Source organism: Pseudophryne corroboree, chromosome 8 (assembly GCF_028390025.1).
Source record: "Pseudophryne corroboree isolate aPseCor3 chromosome 8, aPseCor3.hap2, whole genome shotgun sequence".
NCBI classification, from domain to species: domain Eukaryota; kingdom Metazoa; phylum Chordata; class Amphibia; order Anura; family Myobatrachidae; genus Pseudophryne; species Pseudophryne corroboree.
Genome location: NC_086451.1, coordinates 63866549 through 63890053, shown reverse-complemented (window position 1 = coordinate 63890053; position 23505 = coordinate 63866549). Strand labels below are relative to the sequence as shown.

The 23505-nt window shown below is 47.5% G+C and overlaps 1 protein-coding gene across 3 annotated transcripts in view; it reads right to left on the bottom strand.

The window, feature by feature from the left end:
- ZER1 (zyg-11 related cell cycle regulator) overlaps positions 1 to 23505 on the bottom strand; it is a 94107-nt gene that overhangs the window by 48867 nt on the left and 21735 nt on the right. For all 3 annotated transcript variants that reach the window (XM_063936517.1, XM_063936518.1, XM_063936519.1), the window contains exons 2-3: positions 12570 to 12833; positions 11976 to 12126 (exon numbers count right to left, since the gene is read on the bottom strand). In XM_063936517.1, the coding sequence (XP_063792587.1) occupies positions 11976 to 12126; positions 12570 to 12727 (309 nt within the window). In that variant the 5' untranslated portion in view covers positions 12728 to 12833. The remainder of the gene's footprint in view (positions 1 to 11975; positions 12127 to 12569; positions 12834 to 23505) is intronic.

Genomic DNA, 23505 nt, shown 5'->3' with positions numbered 1-23505 from the left:
TGGCCGGGGTACCCTGGAGGAGTAGGGACCCCTTAAATCAAGGGGTCCCCCCCCCAGCCACCCAAGGGCCAGGGGTGAAGCTCGAGGCTGTCCCCCCCATCCAAGGGCTGCGGATGGGGGGCTGATAGCCTTGTTGAAAATGAACGAATATTGTTTTTTGCAGAAGAACTACAAGTCCCAGCAAGCCTCCCCCGCAAGCTGGTACTTGGAGAACCACAAGTACCAGCATGCGGGGGGAAAGCGGGCCCGCTGGTACCTGTAGTAGTTCTGCAAAAAAAATACCCATATAAAAACAGGACACACACTGTGAAAATACAACTTTATTTCACACATGCCGACACATACATACTTACCTATGTTGACACGCCGACTGCCACGTCTCCAATGTCGACGAATCCGGGGTACCTGAAAATAAAATTATACTCACCTAAATCCAGTGTCCTATGATATTTGTAATCCACGTACTTGGCAAAAAAAAAAAAATAACGCATACCCGATCCACACGGACTGAAAAGGGTCCCATGTTTACACATGGGACCCCTTCCCCGAATGCTGAGACCCCCTGTGACTACTGTCACAGAGGGTCCCTTCAGGCAATCAGGGAGCGCCACATCCTGGCACTCTCATGATTCCCTATGCGCGTCTGAGCTGGCAGACAGCGCATCGCACAGCACCTCCATTAGTTTCAATGGTGGGAACTTTGCGGTCAGCGGTGGGGTTACCCGCGGTCAACCGCTGACCGCACGTGACCTCACCGCTGACCGCAAAGTTCCCACCATTGAAGATAATGGAGGGGGCTGTGCGATGCGCGTCTGAGCTGTCAGACGCGCATCGCACAGCCCCCTCCATACAGCCAATCAGGAGAGTGCCACGACGTGGCGCTCCCTGATTGGCTGAAAGGACCCTCTGTGACAACAGTCACGGGGGGTCTCTGCATTCGGGGAAAGGGTCCCATGTGTAAACATGGGACCCCTTTCAGTCCGTGTGGATCGGGTATGCATTTTTTTTTTTGCCAAGTACGTGGATTACAAATAAAAGACCAGGACACTGGATTTAGGTGAGTATATCATTTTATTTTCAGGTACCCCGGACGTCGACAGACGGAGACGTGGCCAGAGTCGGCGTGTCCACATAGGTAAATATGTGTGTGTCGGCATGTATGTAATAAAGTTTTACTTTCACGGTGTCTGTGTCCTGTTTTTATTTGGGTATTTTTTTTTGCAGTAGAACTACAGGTACCAGCGGGCCCGTTTCCCCCCCGCTTGCTGGTACTTGTGGTTCTCCAAGTACCAGCTTGCAGGGGGAGGCTTGCTGGGACATGTAGTTCTGCTGCAAAAAACAATATTCTTTCATTTTACACTCTGGCTATCAGCCCCTTATCCGCAGCCCTTGGATGGGGGGGGGGGGGGCAGCCTCGGGCTTCACCGCTGGCCCTTGGGTGGCTGGAGGGGGGGGGGACCCCTTGATTTAAGGGGTCCCCACTCCTCCAGGGTACCCCGGCCAGGGGTGACTAGTTGGGGTTTTAATGCCACGGCCGCAGGGACCGATATAAAAGTGTCCCCCGGCTGTGGCATTATATCCCCAGCTAGTGGAGCCCGGTGCTGGTTCCAAAAATACGGGGGACCCCTACGTCTTTTGCCCCCCGTATTTTTGGCACCAGGACCGGACACAGAGCCCGGTGCTGGTTCTAAAAATACGGGGGATCCTCTGTCATTTTCCCCCCCGTATTTTTACAACCAGGACCGGCTCAAAGAGCCCGAGGCTGGTTATGCTTAGGAGGGGGGACCCCACGCAATTTTTTTTCGGGTTTTTTACCGTTTTTTGTACCGTCTGAAAAGTCGATTCAAAATCCGTCAATTGGTCCGTTTTTCGACAGCGGGACTGTCGAATCCGTTTTTTATTGAATATGTCGAATTCTGGCACCCGCCGGCCGGAATTCGACGGTCGAATTGTGTCGAATTTAAAAACGGGCGAAAAAGTGCCGCAATTTGCCCGGAATTGCATATACCCCTAAAAATTTGGCACACTCCACCGCACTGATAACCGAGCACAGAGACTCAATCTTGAACTCTGCCAGAAAAAGATGTGGAATCAGCTGTTTTAAATTGAAACTTGAACAGAATGACCAATCCGGAGGTGGGAAAGCGGCCACCTTCTTGGAAAAATGGAACCAAAACATTAACTTTGGAATCTAAAAACGAAATGAACAGCTGACAGCAGAGCCGTACATTTGGATGGGTCCTGGGGAAGAGAAGTGACCATAAACCTTGAGGGCAAGGGCATACCACGTCCAGGATGTAACCTTTGAACACAGTACTGTGAATCCAGCGGTCATGAGTGGACTGAAGCCAGATGTCCTGGAACCTAAGCATATGGGCCCCTACCACTGTAGGATGGGTCCGGACCCCCTGGGAGTCATACAGCTGGCTTATCAGAGCACGTCAACCTGGGTTAGTAAGAACTGGCAGAACAGCGTCCTCTGAAGCTTCCTCTCTGGGCGTAAGTAAGAGTGCCTCCAAAGGTCTGAGATTTGTCCCATCCAGAGAAGCGAAAGGAACAAAACCGGGGAGGTTTTGCCTTAGTAGTAGAGACCTAGAGGTAGGGCTCTACCCCTAAGGGCAGGATGATGCTTCAGCTACTTTGTCCCACTCTGTAAACAGGGACTGAGGAACAGTATAAAAAAAGAAGAAATAAGGTCTGATGGAGGTGGGAGGGGCCGAGCTTCACACCTATTTAGTGTCTATACTCTTGTGCCCCACTACCCATTGTCAAGATATGCAGTGTCCCCCAGATCAGATGACAGAGGAACCAGTAAAGTATACATCAAAAGTACAAAGTACAAGAGTGGACAGTCAAAAATAAGAATTTACTTACTGATAATTCTATTTCTCGTAGTCCGTAGTGGATGCTGGGAACTCCGTAAGGACCATGGGGAATAGCGGCTCCGCAGGAGACTGGGCACAAAAGTAAAGCTTTAGGACTACCTGGTGTGCACTGGCTCCTCCCCCTATGACCCTCCTCCAAGCCTCAGTTAGGATACTGTGCCCGGACGAGCGTACACAATAAGGAAGGATTCATGAATCCCGGGTAAGACTCATACCAGCCACACCAATCACACCGTACAACTTGTGATATGAACCCAGTTAACAGCATGATAATAGAGGAGCCTCTGAATAGATGGCTCACAACAACAATAACCCGAATTAGTTAACAATAACTATGTACAAGTATTGCAGACAATCCGCACTTGGGATGGACGCCCAGCATCCACTACGGACTACGAGAAATAGAATTATCGGTAAGTAAATTCTTATTTTCTCTGACGTCCTAGTGGATGCTGGGAACTCCGTAAGGACCATGGGGATTATACCAAAGCTCCCAACGGGCGGGAGAGTGCGGATGACTCTGCAGCACCGAATGAGAGAACTCCAGGTCCTCCTCAGCCAGGGTATCAAATTTGTAGAATTTAGCAAACGTGTTTGCCCCTGACCAAGTAGCTGCTCGGCAAAGTTGTAAAGCCGAGACCCCTCGGGCAGCCGCCCAAGATGAGCCCACCTTCCTTGTGGAATGGGCTTTTACAGATTTTGGCTGTGGCAGGCCTGCCACAGAATGTGCAAGCTGAATTGTACTACAAATCCAACGAGCAATAGTCTGCTTAGAAGCAGGAGCACCCAGCTTGTTGGGTGCATACAGGATAAACAGCGAGTCAGATTTTCTGACTCCAGCCGTCCTGGAAACATATTTTTTCAGGGCCCTGACTACGTCCAGCAACTTGGAGTCCTCCAAGTCCCTAGTAGCCGCAGGTACCACAATAGGCTGGTTCAGGTGAAACGCTGAAACCACCTTAGGGAGAAATTGAGGACGAGTCCTCAATTCTGCCCTGTCCGGATGAAAAATCAGGTAAGGGCTTTTATAGGATAAAGCCGCCAATTCTGACACACGCCTGGCCGAAGCCAAGGCCAACAGCATTACCACTTTCCATGTGAGATATTTTAAGTCCACAGTGGTGAGTGGTTCAAACCAATGTGATTTTAGGAACCCCAAAACTACATTGAGATCCCAAGGTGCCACTGGAGGCACAAAAGGAGGCTGTATATGCAGTACCCCCTTGACAAACGTCTGAACTTCAGGAACTGAAGACAGTTCTTTCTGGAAGAAAATCGACAGGGCCGAAATTTGAACCTTAATGGACCCCAATTTTAGGCCCATAGACACTCCTGTTTGCAGGAAATGCAGGAATCGACCTAGTTGAAATTCCTCCATCGGGGCCTTACTGGCCTCGCACCACGCAACATATTTATGCCAAATGCGATGATAATGCTTTGCGGTTACATCCTTTCTGGCTTTAATCAAAGTAGGGATGACTTCATCTGGAATGCCTTTTTCCTTCAGGATCCGGCGTTCAACCGCCATGCCGTCAAACGCAGCCGCGGTAAGTCTTGGAACAGACAGGGTCCTTGCTGGAGCAGGTCCCTTCTTAGAGGTAGAGGCCACGGGTACTCTGTGAGCATCTCTTGAAGTTCCGGGTACCAAGTCCTTCTTGGCCAATCCGGAGCCACGAGTATAGTTCTTACTCCTCTCCGTCTTATAATTCTCAGTACCTTGGGTATGAGAGGCAGAGGAGGGAACACATACACCGACTGGTACACCCACGGTGTTACCAGAGCGTCCACAGCTATTGCTTGAGGGTCCCTTGACCTGGCGCAATACCTGTCCAGTTTTTTTGTTGAGGCAGGACGCCATCATGTCCACCTTTGGTTTTTCCCAACGGTTCACAATCATGTGGAAGACTTCTGGGTGAAGCCCCCACTCTCCCGAGTGGAGGTCGTGGCTGCTGAGGAAGTCTGCTTCCCAGTTGTCCACTCCCGGAATGAACACTGCTGACAGTGCTATCACATGATTTTCCGCCCAGCGAAGAATCCTTGCAGCTTCTGCCATTGCCCTCCTGCTTCTTGTGCCGCCCTGTCTGTTTACGTGGGCGACTGCCGTGATGTTGTCCGACTGGATCAGCACCGGCTGACCTTGAAGCAGCGGTCTTGCTAGGCTTAGAGCATTGTAAATGGCCCTTAGCTCCAGGATATTTATGTGAAGTGATGTCTCCAGGCTTGACCACAAGCCCTGGAAATTCCTTCCCTGTGTGACTGCTCCCCAGCCTCGCAGGCTGGCATCCGTGGTCACCAGGACCCAGTCCTGAATGCCGAATCTGCGGCCCTCTAGAAGATGAGCACTCTGTAACCACCACAGGAGAGACACCCTTGTCTTTGGTGACAGGGTTATCCGCTGATGCATCTGAAGATGCGATCCGGACCATTTGTCCAGCAGGTCCCACTGGAAAGTTCTTGCGTGGAATCTGCCGAATGGGATTGCTTCGTAGGAAGCCACCATTTTTCCCAGGACCCTTGTGCATTGATGCACTGAGACTTGGCCTGGTTTTAGGAGGTTTCTGACTAGCTCGGATAACTCCCTGGCTTTCTCCTCCGGGAGAAACACCTTTTTCTGGACTGTGTCCAGGATCATCCCTAGGAATAGAAGACGCGTCGTCGGGATCAGCTGCGATTTTGGAATATTGAGAATCCAACCGTGCTGCCGCAACACTACCTGAGATAGTGCTACCCCGACTTCCAACTGTTCCCTGGATCTTGCCCTTATCAGGAGATCGTCCAAGTAAGGGATAATTAAGACGCCTTTTCTTCGAAGAAGAATCATCATTTCGGCCATTACCTTGGTAAAGACCCGGGGTGCCGTGGACAATCCAAACGGCAGCGTCTGAAACTGATAGTGACAGTTCTGTACCACAAACCTGAGGTACCCTTGGTGAGAAGGGTAAATTGGGACATGGAGGTAAGCATCCTTGATGTCCAGAGACAACATATAATCCCCTTCTTCCAGGTTCGCAATCACCGCTCTGAGTGACTCCATCTTGAATTTGAACCTCTGTATGTAAGTGTTCAAGGATTTTAGATTTAAAATAGGTCTCACCGAGCCGTCCGGCTTCGGTACCACAAACAGCGTGGAATAATACCCCTTTCCCTGTTGCAGGAGGGGTACCTTGATTATCACCTGCTGGGAATACAGCTTGTGAATGGCTTCCAATACCGCCTCCCTGTCGGAGGGAGACGTCAGTAAAGCAGACTTTAGGAAACGGCGAGGGGGAGACGTCTCGAATTCCAATTTGTACCCCTGAGATACCACCTGAAGGATCCAGGGGTCCACTTGTGAGTGAGCCCACTGCGCGCTGAAATTCTTGAGACGGGCCCCCACCGTGCCTGAGTCCGCTTGTAAAGCCCCAGCGTCATGCTGAGGACTTGGCAGAGGCGGGAGAGGGCTTCTGTTCCTGGGAACTGGCTGTTTGCTGCAGCCTTTTTCCTCCCCCCCTGCCACGGGGCAGAAATGAGGAGCCATTTGCTCGCTTGCCCTTATGGGGCCGAAAGGATTGCGCCTGATAATACGGCGTCTTCTTATGTTGAGAGGCTACCTGGGGTAAAAATGTGGATTTCCCAGCAGTTGCCGTGGCTACCAGGTCTGATAGACCTACCCCAAATAACTCCTCCCCTTTATAAGGCAATACTTCCATATGCCTTTTGGAATCCGCATCACCTGACCACTGCCGCGTCCATAACCCTCTTCTGGCAGAAATGGACAGCGCACTTACTCTTGATGCCAGTCGGCAGATATCCCTCTGTGCATCACGCATATATAGAAATGCATCTTTTAAATGCTCTATAGTCAGTAATATACTGTCCCTGTCTAGGGTATCAATATTGTCCGTCAGGGAATCCGACCAAGCCACCCCAGCACTGCACATCCAGGCTGAGGCGATTGCTGGTCGCAGTATAACTCCCGTGTGAGTGTATATACATTTTAGGATATTCTCCTGCTTTCTGTCAGCAGGTTCCTTAAGGGCGGCCGTCTCAGGAGAGGGTAGTGCCACCTGTTTAGACAAGCGTGTGAGCGCTTTATCCACCCTAGGGGGTGTTTCCCAACGTGCCCTATCCTCTGGCGGGAAAGGGTATGATGCCAATAACCTTTTAGGAATTATCAGTTTTTTATCGGGGGAAACCCACGCTTCATCACACACTTCATTTAATTCCTCAGATGCAGGAAAAACTACAGGCAGTTTTTTCTCACCAAACATAATACCCTTTTTAGTGGTACTTGTATTATCAGAAATATGTAAAACATTTTTCATTGCCTCAATCATGTAACGTGTGGCCCTACTGGAAGTCACATTCGTCTCTTCATCGTCGACACTGGAGTCAGTATCCGTGTCGGCATCTGTGTCTGCCATCTGAGGTAACGGGCGTTTTAGAGCCCCTGATGGCCTTTGAGACGCCTGGACAGGCACAAGCTGAGTAGCCGACTGCCTCATGTCATCAACCGTCTTTTGTAATCACGTAAGTCCTTCCATAAGCCCATCCACTCAGGTGTCGACTCCCTAGGGGGTGACATCTCTATTACAGGCAATTGCTCCGCCTCCACATCATTTTCCTCCTCAAACATGTCGACACAATCGTACCGACACACAGCACACACACAGGGAATGCTCTGATAGAGGACAGGACCCCACTAGCCCTTTGGGGAGACAGAGGGAGAGTATGCCAGCACACACCAGAGCGCTATATATATATATATAGGGATACCACTATATAATGTGTTTTCCCCTTATAGCTGCTGATATTATCAAACTGCGCCAAATTAGTGCCCCCCCTCTCTTTTTTACCCTTTTCTGTAGTGCAGGACTGCAGGGGAGAGTCAGGGAGACGTCCTTCCAGCGGAGCTGTGAGGGAAAATGGCGCCCGTGTGCTGAGGAGATAGGCTCCGCCCCCTTCTCGGCTGACTTTTCTCCCGCGTTTTGCTGTATTCTGGCAGGGGTTAAAATACATCCATATAGCCCTGGGGGTTATATGTGATGTATTTTCGCCAGCCAAGGTGTTTTTATTGCTGCTCAGGACGCCCCCCCCTAGCGCCCTGCACCCTCAGTGACCGGAGTGTGAAGTGTGCCTGAGGAGCAATGGCGCACAGCTGCAGTGCTGTGCGCTACCTTGTTGAAGACTGATGTCTTCTGCCGCCGATTTTCCGGACCTCTTCTTGCTTCTGGCTCTGTAAGGGGGCCGGCGGCGCGGCTCTGGGACCGGACTCCGAGGCTGGGCCTGTGTTCGGTCCCTCTGGAGCTAATGGTGTCCAGTAGCCTAAGAAGCCCGAGCTGGCTGCAAGCAGGCAGGTTCGCTTCTTCTCCCCTTAGTCCCTCGATGCAGTGAGCCTGTTGCCAGCAGGTCTCCCTGAAAATAAGAAACCTAAAACTAACTTTTTCTAAGAAGCTCAGGAGAGCCCCCTAGATTGCACCCTGCTCGGTCGGGCACAAAAATCTAACTGAGGCTTGGAGGAGGGTCATAGGGGGAGGAGCCAGTGCACACCAGGTAGTCCTAAAGCTTTACTTTTGTGCCCAGTCTCCTGCGGAGCCGCTATTCCCCATGGTCCTTACGGAGTTCCCAGCATCCACTAGGACGTCAGAGAAAGCAAAAATACAAATACTACAAAGGTACTTCAGACAAGGAGAAAGGCTACAGCAAATTGCTGCAGCTAGAGTCAGCAGGCAAAGGTGAGCTGCAGGGGAAGACACAGTGATCCAGTACCCATCGTATGGACAAACCGAGTGTCAGAGGGGGAGAAGGAAACAAAGCCTAGGAGCACTGTTGGCAAGGTCAGTGAAGGGAAGGAATAAGAGGAATGAGAGCCTTGCCCAAGAGCTTATGTTTTAAAGGGGCAGGGAACAGTTGGAGGGGGAACAAGGGAGGAGGCAAGGAGGGTAGAAAGAAGTAATGCCAGTGGAGTCAATAGGAAGGGTGGTAGGCTCTAGTGAAGAGGTGTGTCCTTAGAGAACACTTAAAACTAGAGAGAGAGGAAGAAGGTCGGACTTGACAATGCAGTGTATTAGAGGGGAGGGGGGCCCAGAGGGAGAAATCTTAGAGGTGGGCATGGGAGGAAATGCACAGAGAAAAGGTAAAGCGGCATCCAGAGGAGCAGAGAGGGCGGGAGGGAGCATGGGCTGAAATGAGGCTGGGATGTAGATGGGGGATAGTGATTAAGGACTTTGGTGGTCATTCCGAGTTGATCGCTCGCTATCAGTTTTTAGCAGCCGTGCAAACGCTATGCCGCCTCCCACTGGGAGTGTATTTTAGCTTAGCAGAAGTGCGAACGAAAGGATCACACAGCGGCGGCAACGTTTTTTTGTGAAGTTTTAGAGTAGCTTAATACCTACTCAGCGCTTGCGATGACGTCAGACTGTTCAGTTCCTGTTTTGACATCACAAACACGCTCTGCGTTTGGCCGGCCACGCCTGCGTTTTTCCTGGCACGCCTGCGTTTTTTTGATCACTCCCTGAAAACGGTCAGTTGACACCCAGAAACGCCCACTTCATGTCAATCGCTCTGCGGCCAGCAGTGCGTTTGAAAAGCTTCGCTAGACCCTGTATGAAAGTACATTGTTCGTTGTAATTGCAGTTTTTTCCCCTCATCGCTGCACAGCGAACGAATGCAGCTAGCGATCAACTCGGAATGACCACCCTTATAAGTAAGGGTCAGAAGCATGAAGTGGATTTTGAGGGTGATAGGTAGCCAAAGTATGAGGTTAATGAGGTTTGCAAGGAGGAGGCAGAATATATATATATATATATAATAAATACAGGGGGGAGGGGTTTGTAAGAGGGTTGCAGAACTAAATTGCTATATCAGGATGAACATATCCTTTAGATTAAGAAATCAGGCTACTAGAGTTGATAAAAAAGGAACACAATCAGGCTTGCTAAGACAAGCATTAATATGCAAGCGTCCAGGTTGAAACAATGCAGGTTACACGATAGCAGACACTGATTGCACACAGACCAAATGACAGCGATATTCCTGACAAGCACACTGTAAGCCAATCTGTTTGTGCACAGATCACATTGCTCTCGAAGATATATTTCTGCTCTTGGACTGAACAAAGTGGGGAAAATGGAACTAGCACAGGTAATAGTAGCCTTCTGTGTAATGTGCAAAGAATAACCGCTTCCTCTGGCAGGGGCCGATTCAGAGCTGGGAGCAAAGCCTTTGCATCTGGGCAAACCATGTTGCAATACAAAGGGTGCAAATATATTTATTTCATTGCATGCAGGGTAAATACTGCCTGCATTTCCATGTAGCCCACATATACAGGGGAGCATTATCTAGTTTTCAGTTTAGAAACGACCCTGTTAAATCTAAATCTCTCTGTACATTTAACCCCCTACCTCCCCTTTTAGGATTGCTTTATTCCCCTTTGGGGTTTTTTGCCTTGTTCCCCTAAGTATGGAAAAAAATCTATATAGTCAAACTATACCATAGCTACAGACATGGTCAATGGGTTTCATGGGAGTCTATAATTAATACTTAACATAACGTCAGCAAAACATATAAAAGTCGGCTAATATTCATGCAAATATACAGACAAATGTTTAATTTCTACAAAATAATGTGCCCACATTCTAATACCCCTTTTCCACTGCCACTATAGCCCAGGTTATTGCCATGTTAACCCGAGTTGCGGATCAGTGGAAAAGGGTAACCTGGGTCCAGTGACCTCAGAATCCAACCCAGCTAGTTTGAAGGGTTGGTCTCGAGAAGGACCTGGGTTAAGGGGCAGTGTAAATGGGTAACCCGGGTCATCTGACCTGGCTCCTGTTTAAAGCATGGGGAAATCCTCATACCTGCACACACAGGATGCTGGTGCTGCTGTACTTCCTAGTTTCGGCTGCGTTGACATTGAACCGGGGTCAGGCCAGTGATAACAGGGGGCGGAGCAGGAATATGCACTGGGGGCGGAGCTAATGCTGCTGCTACTGCTGAGACTCCGGGGTGCTACTGCACCTGTGTGCAGTGTTAATTGCTCCGACACAGTAATACAACGGGTTGGAGCTGCTGTGTGAAATGGAGAGTTCTGGGCTTGACCTGCTCTAGGACCGTGTTTCAAATCCCAGGTCAGCCCCGGAATTTAGGTGGTAAAGGGGTATAAGTGTCTGGCCCATGCTGCTTCATTTGAACTAGACCAGTAGTTCCCAAACTCGGTCCTGAAGCAGTACTAACAGTACGGGTTTAAATTATATCCGTGCTTGTCCACAGGTGACTTAATTAGTACCTCAGTCAATATGATTTAACCATCTGTGCTGAGCCATGGATATCTTTAAAACCTGGATGGTTAGTGCTCCTTGAGTACTGAGTTTGGGAACCACTGAACTAGACAATACCTAGTTGACACTGGGGCATGTGATTGGTTATCCAGCTGACCATACCCCATCGCACTAAGTGACCCCAGTATCCTTTATAGATGCTAGAGAAAGTGGTTTACAGAATGAATTAGCAGGTTCTGTTTTTCAGACTGACAGGGCAAATACGTTTTACTAGGCGGTAGCACAGCTTTAAGGATTTCCTATCACAATATATTTCCACATTTCGTTCTAACAGTGTTATGGGTGCACTATGACTGCCCGACTGTCGGGATCCCAGCGCCTAGCATACCGGCGCCGGGATCCCGACCGGCGGATTGCCAGCAGCAGGGTGAGCGTAGCTCGCTACGCTGCGGGCACGGTGGCACGCTACGCTATTTATTCTCCCTCCGCGTGTGTCGTGGTCACCCCAAGAGGGAGAATAGTTGTCGGGATCCTGACAGCCGATATATCGAGTGCCACCCCAGTGTTCTACCTATTATCTACATATTTACTACAACAGCTCTTGTCTATTAAACAAAGACAAGCAGTGATAAGTGCAAGGTGATAACGCACCAGCCAATCAGCTCCTGTCAATTTACATGTTGGAGCTGATTGGCTGGTGCATTATCACCTTGCATTTATCACCGCTTTATCACTTCTTTATGCCTTCTCCAGGCTTAATACATCTGCCCCACTGTGGCTTACTGAAAGCAGCTCTATAAAAGCCCAGACAGACTGGTACCGGGATGCTCACTTGCTTAGAGATGGCTTCTAGATCTTGGTCCTGGACAATATCCTCCCTTAAATGTAGACGTGTGAGACGGGTGCTCTGCGGCTCAGCGAACAGGGTGAAGAAGCTCTCGTGGGGCTCAAAACTGCTGTCCGAATTCACCAGTTCAATGTACCTTATAAAAGAAAAGGTTTGTGTCACAACCGGAAACTAGTATTATTACACCAAATCCCACCGCAAGCAACAAAAAGAGAGATGATCTTCTATCAGGCTTGGAAGACTGGTGGCTTTTCATCTACTGTTGATCTACAATACTAAGCTCTGCCAGCTAAAGGTCCAGCACAGGAGACAATACGGCACTACAGTTCTGAGACTACATGCACTGCAAGGAAGACTGTTATCACAGTGTTTTGTGGCCAGATGTAAGGTGGAAGCTATAGTACAACCACGGCTGGAGATCCACAGCTGTAATGAAAGCTGGATACATGCACTGATACCACCAGCATTGCACCTCATGCCTTAGTGATCGCGTAGGTGACAAATGCACTTAAAAAATACAGACATAAAACCGGACACATATATGCACAATCACAAAGCTAGTGGTGTACAGAAACATACTCATTCACCAGCCGGTCACAGATTTCGCTGGGCAGGAAGATATCTGGATGTAGACGCAAGGTTTCATTGTCTAAGAGGTAGCAGAGAGTCCCCTTTAAGTTCCGGAGGCAGAAGTCAGTGCAGATGGTCATGAGAGACTCCGGGCTGTCAGACGCCATCTTGGTAAGGTGCGGTAGAGTAAATGTTACTGGGTAGAATGGGCACCAGAAAGATGGATGCCCTCCTCCTTTGTTAGCTTTTCTGGCTCATTAGGGGAGCACGTTTCTAGGATAAAAACAGAAATAAGACATTACCACCCTCAGAAGTAATATACACTTGCAATTTGCTGAGATTTCCCAGGCAGCCGCCTGGTTATGGATTGGAAGGGCAGAATTAATATTCTAAGCTACAAAAGTTCTGAGGTGATGCGTTTGGCATTCCAATAGTCAGGATAATAATGCCCTATGGCAGAGGTTCCCAAACTGTGTGCCGTGGCTCCCTGGGGTGCCTCGGGACACTTGCAGGGGTGCCCTGGGTTGGTGGTCCAGGACCAATTCAAATTATTCATGGTCAATGTAATAGGCAAAACCAGTGCTGGTGGCTGCCAGTCATAAAATATGTGGCCAAACAGAAGCAAATGTTGTCCCTCACCACACAACTGACCCTAAGGATGACATATAAATGCGATCTACTTAATGTAATATTTCTTTCTAAATTTCTCTATAAGAAAATTTTGGCCTAGGGGTGCCGTGAAAAAAATTCTGATATTCTAGGGCGCCGTGATTCAAAAATGTTTGGAAACCACTGCCCTATGGTATTTTCCACCGTCCTCTAAGGGCTGCCTAAGGTACTATTTGAATGGAAAATGTACACTTCACTGAACTGCTAAACCTTACGTAACAGCTGGTTTTGTCTATGTGGCAAATTAATTAAAAATGCCATCCTCAAGCACAGGTCAAATAGCCGAATGAGCTTCATTGTGCCAACTTAAACATCTGGCAACAATTCTGCATACGAAAAAAGTAACCAAATAAAATGATGCCCTTCCCCTGATGGCACCTTATGCCACAGTGTAAGAGAAGTGGTAAAATGACCAGGAACGTGTTTAATCCAGGATGGTAAAAGATACTATACTTTCAGGTAATAACACCACACATGCACACCTTCCTACAGTACTATTTTAGCCGTTACAGTACTATTTTTTAATGGCCTGTCCCGGAAAACAGGGGCTTTGTTCCGGGTTCAGTGTCTCCGGATTTCTGTAGCAGCACTGCAGGGACACTCCCCCTTTTCACGTGACCACGCCCCATTTCCTCATCTGTACCGGTTTTTAGCTCAGAGATGTTGGCGGGTATGTACCTGAAGAAGTTTACCTCAGAAGCTCTCTATCACTATACTCGCCATTGTGGGCGCTCATCAGAATGCAATGGAGAGGACGTGGCTATACCCCTGGTGAGCTCCTGGCCAAGAAAGTGCCGGGCATATTACACCTTCCCGTACAACCACTATCTGAGCCGCTGCCTATAATGCAATATAATATAGGTACTGATTAATGAAAGATGCACCCAATCAATTCACTGAAAACCAGTGACATCACGGAGATACTCTCTGGTGGGGATGTCAATAGTCCCTAGTGAACGGATAGACTGTATTCTCATAAATCTAAAATTCAGTCTAAAATAAGAAAAAGAAAGGTATACAGGTATACAGTAGTTAGGCATCAGTTCCAGCCTTATATTTTGGTCTAAAAAAAAAAAAAAGGTCATGTTACAGAAGTGTCTTCATACATCTAGCGTCAATACAACATGCGGCATGACTTAGCTGCTCCAAGAGGTGTAGTGTACTGTCGTTTCCTTTCCATTTTGTGTCATATTTGCACCACAGACCACTCATGGTACTAGTGACTGCAGCTTTAAATCCACAGATTTAAACACATAGAAAGTGCACATAAAACACAGCGGTACTTGGCGTAAGAAACAGCGACCGCTACATCGCAGCACTTCGTATACAGATTCAGACTCATTCACACACAGATGTACAAAGATGTACAAATGTCAAACATCAAACTGATCAGTGTAATCGAGCAAAGTAGATTTGTAGCTTCCACTTGTTTTATTTACGTGAATAAGACACACATCTTGTGTGAGAAAGACGCTTGACACGACCAAGGAGAGGGGCTGTTTTGGCACGACAGGCACAGGATATGAGAACACATGTACCTTAAAAAATGCAATTGCACAATATATTTCAATCTCTGTACTCGAGATTCTGGCGGTCACGAGACCGACGCCGGAATCCCGACAGCGGGAAACTGACAACCGACATCCCGAAGGTCAGTATCGAGCTGGGGGCTAGGGCCCCGGGGCGGAGGATTCTGGGGAGGGGGGGTTAGGCACTGGGACAGTGGGGCGGGGGGAGTATTGGACCTTGCCAAATAATAAGAATAGTGTCTTGTGCTTGTATTGGTGCCTGTCATTATTGGCATGTCTAACAAAGGTCATGATCGGCTATTATTTTCTCTCTGAGTCACTGGTAAAACACGCTCCGTCATTCCATTACGTAGAGAGAGTGATAATCAGAGCACTAGATGGTAACGCTCAGAGGATAACCTGTTGGATGAGTAATAAGCAGATTCAAGCACTGCTATGGAAAGACAACTGTAGGCTAATCAGGTGAATGTATTCTGACTCCGCAGACCATAATACATGTCAGCATGTAACACTTTCACATCAGCTGAGCGTGTGAATGGTTTCTCCATACACAAACAAATGATCAAAACAATGAGGCTAAATGAAAGCTTTGTATATTATCCTACGGTTACAGACGAATTACAGGCATTGGGAACTGTCTCTTTCTCAGTGGAACAATGATGATCTGATAACTATTTTATATATGAACTTGTAGAAGATGAACAGAAAGTAAGGATGATTAAGAACCTGACAATACATAAACATGATATAACACCCCAATTCCAGTACTAAAGAACAGTATGGTTCTGGTACACAGGACCTCTGCCATATGATGACCAATCCCGGGATTTGGTGCAAAAATTGTCCGGGGTTCAAACCCGGTATTGGATGTTTCAATCCTAGGGATTTCGGGATTAGCCGCAACCTTTGAATTTTCAATGTCGGGCAGCGCTGAGCGTTCTCCGGAGGCTTAGACGCTGCCAGGCTCCCCCTGCTCAGCTCCTCCTGACCATGTTTGTGCGCACTGCGCTGCGCAGCCTGATGCCAGCCGCCCGAACCTCACTGTCTGCTCTGCCCCACACCAAGTGGACTCGCCCGTCCAGACGATGGTGAGTTGTGTGGGCTGGGCGGGGCAGGGGTACGTGACACATTGAAAACAAACCAATCCTGGGAATCCCAGGACTGATAATTTTTCAATCCAAATGTCCCAGGATTGGCCACCCTACTCTGCAATGTGTGAGAGACAGTTCCAGTAGCAGTCACACTATAGAGCTGCAGAAGGAGAGCCCTGATTTGAAACTAAACTTGCTCAATACCAGAACATAATGTGATCCTGAGACCATTCAAATTATTATCATAAGAAGAATAACACAATTTTTGGTACACACCATTAAATCCACTTCTCCGAATCCATCTGGAAGACACTACGGTAGCAGTTTAAACATGGTAACAGTGGGGCAGATGTATTAACCTGGAGAAGGCATAAGGAACCAGTGATAAGTGCAAGGTGAGAGACACCAGCCAATCAGCTCCAATATGTAAATTAACAGTTAGGATCTGATTGGCTGGTTACTTTATCACCTTACACTTATCACTGGTTTATCACTTCCTTATGCCTTCTCCAGGTTAATACATCTGCCCCAGTGTCCCCCAATGAAGGAGAACAGAGGATAATTTGGAACTCAGAGGCAAATGTATTAAGCCTGGAGAAGGCATAAAGAAGTGATAAAGCAGTGATAAGTGCAAGGTGATAATGCACCAGCCTATCAGCTCATAACTGTCAATTTACATATTGGAGCTGATACGCTGGCGCGTTATCATCTTGCACATATCACTTCTTTATCCCTTCTCCAGGCTTAATACATCTGCCCCTCAGTGTTAAATCCACTTCTCTGAATCCAGCCTGGGACACTCCCGCTACCAAGTTTAAACTGCTAATGCAGTGTCCCACAGATGAAGGAGAAACATCCATTCTATAAATCACTGGGGAAAGTGCAAGTATTTCACAAATGGTTGGGGGCAGGGCCGTCTTTTCGTATGGGCTCAATGGGCTCTTGCCCAAGGGCCCCAGGAGTGTAAGGGCCCTAGGCTGATAGCTGAGGGTCCCCTCTTTCCAGGGGTACCAGGTTTTTGAAAATCGGCCGTGGGGAACTGGAGATATCCGACTTGAAAGCAGGTGTCCCCATCCAAGCCTGTTAATTGCTATTCCCAGAAAGATATCTCTGGTTCTGTCTGACTTAGAGTTTCTCTGATGGATAACCAAAAAGCTGTGACTCTCCACTTTTGATGGACACTGGCAGCTTGTCTGTACTATGCCCAGAACCAGAGATATAAGCCGTCAAGCAGCTGGTCCCTGCTCCAGCTCCACACGCCTAGTATGCAGTTTTAGATTTTCGTTGGTGGATTGCTCTGGCTACTGAACTCTGATCCCCAAGTCCCCAGTACCTCCTGAAAGGTGGGACTCTCTAGTTTTTTATCCCATTCAAAGCTAAGAAATATATTTTCAGGAACATGAGATATCTGCAGTCAAGCAAGCTGCCCTCCCACCAGAAAATGATAAATATTAAGCCCACTCCACTATCCACCCCTCCCCTACGTATTAAACACCCCCTAACACCCAGGAAGTCATGTACCAGGGCCCCTTCATTCAGCCCAATGCCCCCTTCTACAGTTTAGCCCCATCTGTGCAGTAAAGGAGTAATTATCAGAAATGACTGCTCCAGGTCCTACATGCTGAGCGGAAGATAGAGCACTCCCTACCGCCCGCGGTACATCAAAGCTGCCACTGATAGCACCCCCCACCCCTACCGCTGGAGGATGGGTAGGGGGCCCAGTGCATTGCTGTGCCCAGGGCCCTACACTGCTGTTAAGACGGCCCTGGTTGGGGGACCAAAAAAAGATGACCTATACCACTCCACTATTTAGGGGGAGATGGTGTTACACAGACATTATTATATATCGATTTTGCTTTAACTATTTTGCTGCTGAGGGTTTTCTCACTCCTGGGCTGAGCCTATTTTCCATTCATCCCATTCCATTATCAATATAAATAATTGATATTATGCAGTATCCACATAAAGTATATATTGTTTTCCAGAACACTTTGTGGTGAATTCAATTGTTATCGCACCCCTGATTTCCCGTCTAAAGTGACGGGAGATTGCAGGGCGATATTCAATTGCCTCCACTTATTGCGCTGATCACGCCCATCACTCTCGGGTTTAGGCGTGCAAAGCACCTAAACACGACTACAGTGATGGGCGCGAGCGTGATCAGACCCAGTTGGGCGCCCGAGGGTAGCGAGCTGAAATGACCTTCTCGCGCCTGTTGGCAGCAACATTTGAATAGCTGCCGACAGGCACAATGGCAGGGGGGACATTTGAATCGAGGCCTTTGAATTTTCCAAAAAGAACATTAGTCTTTTTCATCTTTCTTACATGTCAAAATAAAAAAAGGAACTAAAATGATCAAAAAAAGTGTTTAGTTTTTTCTTGAGATTACAAGAAAGTGAACGGAAGGCAAATAGGAATATTCTTACATGTATAATAAGACATACAGTATGTGGTGGTTCTTGCTTCAGCATTAATCATTATTCCAAAATAGAAGTATTCTACAAGTAGGTTTCACAATAAATTCTGCACTTGAAAATGACCACGTATTTTTTTGTGTGTGCACATTTTCACCATCATGATTGAATCACTAGTATATAGTAATGGGTCTGATTCAGCTCTGGTTATTAGTGCGTCCTGATGCACAGGATGGCAGCAGACTGTCAGTGAGTTTCCCAAAATGGAGCAGTATCGCCTCCGATGCGGGGGAGGGATGAGACCAGGATCTCCGTTGGAGGACAGAGATTTCCTGGCCTCTAGGTAGCTCCTGTGACGGCCAGCTTGCATGGGTCGCGCAGCCGGGCAGATGATCCGATACTGTGTCCTAAGACGCAGCTCGGATCAGTAATGCATCAGGAGGCGTGACGCCCACTGCTGCATTCTCATATTAGTGCTATGGCTGCTGCTTCCATGCAGCAGCGAGAGCTCCTCTCTATCAGGCCCAATATGAGGCCTAATTCCGCAGTGGGCCTAAATTTCAGTGGTGAGCTCATCTTTGTACGCAGTGCAACTGCGAATTTATGTAAAGGGTGCAGACGACAGATTCTGGACCATACACCAGCTGTGCTTTGACTCCGCTGCTTTGCCCAAAAAGTAGCACCATTGAACGCACATTCATTGTAACATCTTATATCTCAGAACCCTATGATTGCCCATTATGTCGGTCAGATCATGGAGGCTGGTGACACTGCAACTGCGTCTGAGTAGCGACCCCGTTACTTCCTGGGAATGCCCACCGACATGGCCTCAGACACATGCACAGTACTGCAAGCATCGCCCGCTTGAAACAGAAATCGCCATTGCATCCACCGCTGAATTAGGTTCCTATATGATAACCCAACAAGGCATACTACTTATTTTCTTTTTCTATTATTATACAACCTACTGCATTAAGGGGCAGATGTACCAAGCCCTGTTGCAGGCTGTGAATGGGGGAGATAGGGGACTTCCATTCCCCCTCATTCCCTTCATTACTATCTGCTTTGTATACGTATCTTTTTAAAGTGACATCATGGCGCACAAGCGAGACTAGGTCACGTCCTGTTGAAGTCCTCTTTGACTGGTTGTAACTCCCCACCGGTGACTGGTACTAGTGAGCATAAAATTAGTTTTGGGGGGGATTTTTCACATTGTGCCCTCCACAGTGGACGCCTACTGGGACTCGCCGGTCGAATTTTTACTGTATATGCAGAGGACCAGTCCCACTCATCACCTGTAGTGAATGAGGTTAAGAGAAGAAACTTGCTGTATAGCTGCCCCCCCTTGCTCCTAGTTGGTTGACCTGCAGGAATCTAGTATCTGTGACAACCACCATTTGTGAGATAATCCCACAACAACGCATGCACAACAGCTAATACTGCCATAGTCAGAGACGGAGGTTGAAACTCGAGCAATATGACACCTCTGCTCTTTCTTGTAATGAGAGTGCTGATTGGACTGCTGCAGCTAACGTATCGTGTTCTCGGGCACGAGAACTCAAATCCCGAAGCTCTGCCTCCTCTAGTGAATGAGCTGAGCAGTCGTTGCTTTGTAGGTTATAAATAGGGGGGGGTTCCAGGTGCCAGAAACCTGTTATTACACTACAGTTTTGTTACTGGATTGAGATCTTAGGGGGGAATTCATCTGTTTATGCATGCATGATCGCGCCGCCTTATCTGCAATTTAAATGGACGGGACAATATTCAATCAGGGTTTTTTTTGCCTATGTTGTGGCCAAATAGACCAGCTTTAGCCGCTTAAAGCGGCTCAACACATCTAAAGTCCTGGTTAGCGTGCCCAAATCCCGGACTTTCCGTTCATTTCTACTCGCCACCTCAGGAGGCTCCTTGCAGAAGTCATGCTATCATTGAATAGCAGCCATTGGACACACAATACTGGACCGTGCTTTGAAAACAACTGAATTCCCCCCTATGTGATGGAGTGGGCCAAAGGCACGTAGATAGGCAGTGCATGACATTACTTCACATGAGCTTGAACACACAACACATGCACATTAATGGAACATGAGGTACTTTGTGTAAAGCACAAGCACAAGTGCACTGCAATAAAATGTCTCTCCCACTGTGCCTTAAGCAGCACTTCGCACATGACACACTATGCTAATGCTCACATAGCTGAGCATCAAAGTGGTGGGCATTCCTTGGCAGTGACTGGGACGTGTCCTGAAATGAGAGTAAAATGGGAGTTGCCTGAAAGGGGCGTGTTATGGGAGTGTTGAGGGGCGTGTCAGTGCAAGTAAGCTGCGTTCTCGGACGCAGAGCTAAAGCTACAGGTCATGTTCAGAACAGACACACTGTGTCAATGGTGACCTAATAACAGAGTGTCTAGAACCACCGGCGGTGTTACAGCATGCAGGGGCGAAGAAAGTAGGCATCAAAGGGCTTGCACAGTCAGGCACAAGCTAGTACACAGAGAGTAGGCTGAAACTAGCATTTGAATATAATCACACCCACGACTCCAGCAACAAGCGCTAGGGCGGAAGCAGCAGCGTCCAACCCTAAATCAGGCCCATAGTGCACAAACCTCCTGAAATGTAGACGGTATGTATTGCACTGGGCAGCACAGATGGTGTTATGGCTAGTATTACTGCCGCACAGCACTGAGGTCTTGGGGTCAATTCCCACCAATGTCATATTTGTGTGAGGTTTGTATGTTCTCCTTGTTTCTGTGTGGGTTATTCCTCCCACAATCCAATAACATACTGGTAGGCTAATTGGATTCTGACACAAATTAACCCTACAGTATATACATGTGGTAGGGAATATAGATTGTAAGCTCCACTACGGCAGGGACTGACATGAATGGTCATATATTCTCTATACATCGCTGCGGAATAAGTGCACACTATATAATAAATGTGAATTAATAAGGAGTTATACAATTAACAATTACGATAGTAAGGATTTAATTACTTAGTCCAAATATGGGGTAGAAAAGTGGCTTTATACACATGCAGCTCACTAGAGTCATAGAATAGCCGACTGGATATACAATCTTCACTTCACACAATAGCTGTGTTCAGTTTTCCGGGAACATCACATCACTTGTCTGTGCAGAAGGAGGACCCTGCTCTTCCACTACCATTCTCCCAGTCTGTGGCTTGCTGTCTGCCTTCATACCCTCCTCGCATTTCAAAACTGCTACTCCGTAATATACAGCTCCGCCTTTACTAACATAACCGTGCAAGTGGATAGGTCACATCGTTCCACGAGGTCAGCACGCTCATCTCCTGAAATATTCTGTGCTGTTGTCAACATTCTCATGATCTGATTGGCTACACGTTGTTCCGTGGCCAGTTCTACACTAAAAGTATAAGGACGAGCAGTTTATGAAGACTAATAAAATGAAGGCGCTATAACGCTAGACAAATGTACATCAATAGTACAATATACTATATTCAAATGCTTACACATAAAACATAATGTTAGCACGTATTACATGGTCACAGCAAATCCTTATACAGGGAAACTACACTACCAAACTAAAGGGACTGCAGGAATTGGGAGAGAGATAATATATTGCATAATAGTATACATGGGCAGTACGGGTGGTGTAACGGTCAGCATTACTGCCTCACAGCACTGAGGTCATGGGTTCCATTCCCACCATGGCCCTAACTGTGCGGAGTTTGTATATTCTCCCCGTACTTGCGTGGGTTTCCTCCGGGTACTCCGGTTTCCTCCCACACTCCAAAAATATACTGGTACGTCAATTGGATCCCAACAAAAAAATTAACCCTAGTATGAATGTGTGCGCGTGTACATGTGGTAGGGAATATAGATTGTAAGCTCCACTGGGGCAGGGACCGATGAGAATGTGAATGGTCAAATATTCTCTGTAAAGCGCTGCGGAATATGTGTGTGCTATATAAATAACTGGTAATAAATAAATCGAGGAAGCAGGCTTCTGTACAGTTCATGGAACACCGTGACTACTAACATCCTTAATAGTTTACCTTTAAAGTGTAGATTATGCCTTATAATACACAAGGTATAATTTACAAAAAGCTAAACACTCGAGAAAATGTGTACAGGTGTTTGCCACATTGCTAACCCCGGCCCTGTTGTGCAAAAATACAATTGATAATTAATGCTTAATTAATTAATCAGTAAACTCCACACCTGTGGGTATATGTAATAGGTTTCAGTTTGCCGGAGGTGCGGGATGTCAGCGAGAATGGCCGCATTTTTAAGGTGGCAATCGTTTACAAGGCAAATTCAACCGATGTTGTCCTAGAATGGCCGTATTTTTAAAATGGCAATCATTTACAACAATTGCCGCTTTAAAAATACGGCCATTCTCGGCCAACATCCTGCATCTCTAGCAAACTCAGACCCTATTATATGTACCTCCTGAAGTCAGTGGGAAGGTGATGATACACCTCAAAAACTGAAAAAAAAGCAGCAAAATTATGCAAGGTGCTAGGAGTGGGTATTACAAACATATACATACCCACTTAGAGTGGAATTCAATTGTTGCCGCCCCCCTCCCGACCCCTATCACGCCTGCCGGTAGCTATTCATATGTTGCTGCCGACGGGTGCAACATCAGCATTTCAGCTCGCTACCTGCAGGGGTGGTGAGCTGAAATGCACAAAAAGTGACCCGTTTGGGCGCCTAAATGGGACTTTTGCAATCGCACCCATGACTTTAAACCAAACTGCTATGGGCACGTAGGGGTGATAATGGGGGTCAACTGAATATCACCTCGTAATCTCTCGTCACTTTAGACGGGAGATCAGACGCGATATATAAATTGAATATCGCCCTCAGACTTAATTGTCAGTGCCGGTAGGGTGAGCTTGCCGGCACTGTGACAGCCAAAGGCAGGCAATCTCTAATAATCGCACGCCACTGCGATTGGTTTAGGGCGGTCGCTTGGCATTATCAATATATTAAATGTGTTTGTATAGGTATATATATTTTCTGACGAAAGTTTTAAAACTAACTAAAACGTTAACCAGCTAGAAGGTGCCAGCCGCCTGATTACCACTACAGTACAAGACCCGTGAGTGCCGCCATTCCGTGTGTGTGTGTGTGTGTGTGTGTGTGTGTGTGTGTGTGTGTGTGTATATATATATATATATATATATATATATGTATATATATATATATACATATACACACACACACACACACACACACAAATACTTGCACTGCA